The 5,598-nt window shown below is 41.7% G+C and overlaps 1 protein-coding gene across 1 annotated transcript; it reads right to left on the reverse strand.

The window, feature by feature from the left end:
- Positions 1-328: 328 nt before the first annotated feature.
- LOC116198668 (probably inactive receptor-like protein kinase At2g46850) lies at positions 329-2,885 on the reverse strand. The gene is made up of 2 exons (XM_031528874.1): positions 1,980-2,885; positions 329-1,564 (listed from the first exon to the last, which is right to left on the reverse strand). The coding sequence occupies exons 1-2, from the start codon at positions 2,731-2,733 to the stop codon at positions 444-446; spliced, it is 1,875 nt and encodes a 624-aa protein (XP_031384734.1). The 5' UTR covers positions 2,734-2,885; the 3' UTR covers positions 329-443.
- Between the last annotated feature and the right edge of the window lie 2,713 nt (positions 2,886-5,598).

Genomic DNA, 5,598 nt, shown 5'->3' on the forward strand with positions numbered 1-5,598 from the left:
CGATTAATGGGCTGATCTATGCGTAGCCCTTCGACGGGTTTCTCCGGCTAGTTACCACTACGGTGTCACTTGGGTAGGTCATAACAGGCCTCTTTATGATCACCCTTCCTAATACAAATCTCGTGCAAACACATTACAATTAGAGTTATGGTTGGATCCGATGCATTACTATAGGTATGATTTCAATCCTGTGTGTATTATTTTTCATCCGTTTGAACGAACCCAACTCTATGATTGATTTTATCTGTTATTTTATCTTTTCTTTATTGGTAATCATCTTTTATCTCAATGAAACATTTATCTGCTAGTCAACATTTGGCAACTGAAACAGAAATTATAGGCTCGTCCGATGTGATAGTACGGATAGAGAATGGAAGGGAAAAATATTCAAACCACAATATCAATGAAAATTCAGTTAGTTTCATCCCGGCGCAGCAAACGGGCTAGTAATGAGATTCAGGGCGCGGCGCGTAAACAGAATCGGGAGACATAGAGATCATCTGGAGGAGGCTCGAGTTGGAGAAGGTTTCCTCGAGTGCAGGCCCCCTCCGGTGGTTATCCTTGGCCACTTGCACCAGCTCCTTCGTTACATCCGCCATGCTCAGTCTGCCTTCTCCTCCAAATAGCAGGCACCTCGTGGCAATGTCTGCAACCGTCTCTATCTGCTCCCGACAAGACGGTGGTTGCTCATGGTACTCAAGAATTGGGTCCACTATCTCTTCGAGCATGCCATTCCTTATTTTCTGCAGAGCGATCGACAAGTTAGGGGGGCCCTGTTCCGTGGACCCAGAAATTATCTCCAGCAGCAGTAACCCCAGGTTGTAGACGTCGCTTCTTTGATCAGTTTCTGGAAGACCTGAGGTCAGCAGCTCGAACCCGAAAATCTTAACAGTGAAATCCTCATCAAGTAGTATATAGCTACTCCGGAGTTCGCGGTGAAAAATGGGTGGGGAAATTTCACATTGGAGGAAGGCAAGAGTTTTCACCGTTTCAGCAGCAATGCTCATCCTTGTGCACCAGTCGAGACGGATCCTATCTGGGTCTCCTCGGCGTAGATATTCATTGAGGAGGCCATTAGTGGGATACTCATAGACGATAAGTGGAGGGTGGTCAGGTTCAATATAGCACCCGACTATTCGGGCCATATGCATATGTACAATTGCAGAAAGAGCCTTGATTCGGTCTAAGACCGGAACAAGCTCTTCGTTAGTTTGACATTGTATCTTGTGCACTAGCACTTGTGATCCATCCCCCAGGATCCCGTGGTAAATCGTTCCTCTCCTGCATTGTGCAAGTTCCTGGCCATATTGAAATCCGCCTCCAGTGGCTTCTTGTAGCTCCTGGTAGGTGAACATCCGAGTCCTGCTGCCTTTCTGAAACGAGACGACCCTACAGAACTGGGACCCTGATTTTCCCGGCTTTCTCAGGAGGCAAAACAGTGCTAACATCGAGATAACGACAACAGCTGGGGCAACAATTCCAGCAATGACCCGAAATTTCCTTTCCACACGTGCCTTGGTGTAGCAGACCTTCCCAGATGCTGCTTGGCCGTCTCTGACGCATGCTGCAAGTAAGGCGAAAAAATTTGCAATGGCATGTTCATCATGCTGGAATGCGAAGCTAACCGCTGCTCCACCACATATATGTTTCTATTGGACTCGGACCAAATATAAGATCTACTTTATATACCAAGCAAAACAACCCATATGCATGCTAGATAAAGTTATATGTCCTAGCTTCGGAAAAATTAAATGGACTATCACCTATGGAAATTTATTAGATGGTAACAGATCGTGACCGCTACCGTGGACTTGACCAAGCACAGCTTATATTTTCATGTGAGTACTGTCTATAATCGAGCTCTTATATGATTGCTTGAATCCAAGTGATTCGGACAGCCTAATATCTGAAAAACCGGTGTTCTGAGTATGGAAAGGAAGCATAAAGAGGAAACTAAAGAGAAGAGGAGGACTTTTTACATTTTAAGCATCCAGCTCCGGAAGCGAACCCATCACCGATGAACCCATCCTTGCAGGAACACCTTAGCCCTTCCCTGATGCTCGTCGCATTGACAGTGTCTGCATTGCCTGCGCAGGTGGAGTTGGATGAATTTCTCGGGATTGCCCATTCCAACTTAACCCCTTGCGTCCCAGTGGTGGAGCCCCGTTGGACCACCCAGGACGAGAACCCTCTGCAGCCGTACTTGGAGAATGCCGAAAACCCGTCCCCAGTATGCCACATGCTGTGGTCTGACAGAGGGTAACAGCAAGCAGGTGGAGCAGTGGCATTGCTGCAGCTCGGCAAATCAACTGTCTCGCAGCTCGCCTTGCACAAAGACGAATCCTCACAGTCGTAGAGTCCGATGATGTTGTCTTGTGATATGCCAAAGTACTCATTGCCGGCAAACCCAAAGGAGTTCAAGTCGTTGTACTGGCGACAAGCGTTTGTGGCAGGGCCAGGAAAGGTGACCAGCACGCCATCCGGGAAGAAGTCGAGAATGCGATAGCTTCTGGGGCCAATTTGGAGGAAGGGGGTGCTGGAGTTGAGACACGACACGTTGAAGATGCGAGAGAGCGGGCCGGTGGAGGAGGAAAAGGGGAAAGGGACCCGAAAGCTGCCGCATCTTTCAGCGAAAGGGGATTCCAAGCCGACGATGTGAGAAACCGGGAATGTGGTTATTAGTGTACAGAGGAAAATGATGACTGATGAAGCAAAGAGGAAAGGAGAGTACATTTCCTTGTGTTACCAAAGAAGAGAAGAGATCAGAAAAGCCTAACAGCAAAACACTGTAACGGCTGTTGCAGAGAATATTGGTAGGTGAGAGAGAATGATATCGAATCCTAATTCTACCATGCGGGATGTAAATATTTTAGAACGAGGGCAAACCAAAGCAATGCCGACCTGCAGCAGAAAGTATTTCATGGAACGGTGATACCGACTGGTGGTATAATCTATAAATGTGAAAATTAAGGATCGATAATTGCATGTTAAAAATCATAACTCTAATAAGTTATGCTAATAATTGATCGTATCATGTGTCAGTTGTAATGTGATGTTACTACTTTATATTATTAAAAAAAGAAAAGAAAAGAAAGGTTTTTTCTTAAAAAGGAAGGGGTATCGGTATATGTAGTATTTGTTGAGAAAGTAGATTGCAAATTCAATGGGTTTACATATTCGGTAATTACTTGGTATAATTCACATAGACGGAATTGAAGTTTTAATATATATATATATATATATGTATGTATGTATATATCTAAATAGTCAAATTGTGTTTGATGGAACATTATAGGCGGTGTTACATTGAAGGGGCACGAGCAGTTATTTGTGCCAATGGTCATTTGACCAATGCATTGCATTGGTTATGGTTAATACGTGACCAAAAGTTAAATTGATTAATTAATTAATAATTAATTAAAAAGTTTCTTCGCAAGACACGATCCAAATAAAAGACACGCCTTTTCTCCCTGATGGTTGTCATTGAAGACAAATAAATAGTCTTTGGTGCCCAAAGTCAATTGACCAGATAATCAATAACAATTCTAGAATATTGAGTGAAAGAATTAAGGTATTTTGTGAGTTTGCTAATCATAGAACACACTAGAGTTTTGTCATATCCTTAAAGGAGGATTTGCTGAAACCTTTTAGCAACTTTGTGTGGAGGCGAATGACTCTTTTCGAAATGCATTGACCCATGTCTCGAAGCAATTGTTCAATATGGAATATTGTGTTTGTCATCTTTTCGACTTCGAGTTCATGATCGACATCGTCTTCTTTGACAATTTCCAAAGTTCGTCTTCTCCAAATCTAAATTCGTCTCCGTCTTCATCGCCGAACCATTCGCCCTAAGGTACAAATGCCCGTCAGAATGAAGTGTGGGAGAGGGCTATGGAAGTTTGGGAAGGGAAGACAATTGGTCCCAAGAAGAGGCGACATTTCGTACAATGTGGGAACGTGCTTCTTCAACTCCAAAAACTTCAATGGTGAGTGGAGTAGTGTCAGCCATTTCTTTATTAGTTCCCCCCATTTTTCTAATAGCATATTCACATGATACGAGCAATTATTAAATTGATCATCAACCTTCGTGTGACTATGCATAACTATCGATGACATTGCTACATTAGTGAGTTGTGAGGCTCCCTAGCCCAGTTATCTAAATGTCAAAAGTTGCCCACGTCAGAAAAATCACAAAAATAGAGCCTCAAAAATATAAGATAACAGCACTCACCATCCCAATAGTTCAAGTTTTTTTAATAGAGATGAATCCAAATTCATATAGATCAAACGAAGATTTGACAAGATCTACACAATGCTAGGCTCAACTCCGAGAGTCACAAAAAATACGCTTCATGATAGTCCCCTTTGCTTGGCAAGTGTTTAATGACACGTGTCGCATTATAGTGCTTGATAATTTTTTTTTTTCATGGATACACGCGCTTCCTAGAACTTTTCGCCATGCCAATTGGTGGAGCATATCTTGGTTTCCACAAAATTCATCAATATATAATAAACGAAGCCAACCTCACTGTACTGACTGCAAGTGACATTTGTCCAAGTTCATATTTCCAAGCTGGCCAATGGCTCTTCCAAGGTTGCCAAGCTCCTAATATTGTCTCGACAACCAATGGAAATATCCTAAGAATCTGTTCGGATTAGCTTCTCTTTTCCAGCCCCTAAGATCCTCGTGGAATGGTATTCTCCTTTCTTTAAGTAACTTTTGGGATGAAATAATCTGAGTAGGATTACTTATAATATTAGATTAATTACACGAGTTCACAAGATTATTGTGTTTGATTATATCACATTACCGACAATCTTGATTGTCATGGTAATATATTTTATTACCAAAATGGTAATTTCTACATAGATTATTCATTTTGGTTCCAATCTTCAAACACTTACATTCAACGTTAATGGTAATCTATATTACCGGTAATATATTTTGTAATGTACCAAATGCCACCTTAGGAATGTAGAACTCCACAAAGAAAGCCCAGTCAAATGACTGATGATGCCTCCATTTTCCTAATCGAATTCCCAAAGGCAGCCTCACTTTTTAAAATATAAAATTTCCATCGACCTTATTAGCAATTGAATTTATCTCCAATCTAAAAATTCGGCCAGACAAATTGTGATATCTAATCAATTCCACTGAGCCTATAAACAATTGAATATATCTTTAATCTAAAAGCTCAAACAAATAGATTGTGCTACCCAATTTCTTACAAAACTGAGAATTCCTTTCCAATTTTTCGTGCTACTCAATTTCTTACAAAACCGAGAATTCCTTTCCAATTTTCCGTGCTACTCAATTTCTTACAAAACCCAGAATTCCTTTTCAATTTTCCAATATGGGAGTGACTATTATTCCTAATGCAAATGCTCGACATAAAACCCTTGTATGTTGAGCTCGTAATGCAGAACGTAAGTTAGAACATGTCAAAGTCTGTTACCTGAAGGAGACTCTCCTGCGCTTAAGCCCACAAACTGCAGCTGTGTTCAATTAAAGAAATGTGCAGACGGTATCATCGTCTGCAACATTCTTCTTCGGTAAACTTTCGAGGCCCGGTGATCAGCTGTAAATAACCGTCTCAG

This window comes from Punica granatum, chromosome 1, assembly GCF_007655135.1.
Source record: "Punica granatum isolate Tunisia-2019 chromosome 1, ASM765513v2, whole genome shotgun sequence".
Taxonomy (NCBI): Eukaryota; Viridiplantae; Streptophyta; class Magnoliopsida; order Myrtales; family Lythraceae; genus Punica; species Punica granatum.

Excerpts from the sequence above, each read along its gene's own strand:
- LOC116198668 (XM_031528874.1), bottom strand. The coding sequence starts at position 2,733 with ATGTACTCTCCTTTCCTCTTTGCTTCATCAGTCATCATTTTCCTCTGT. Across the intron at positions 1,565-1,979 it reads CGGAGCTGGATGCTTAAAAT|CATGCGTCAGAGACGGCCAA; the intron begins GTAAAAAGTCCT and ends CCTTACTTGCAG.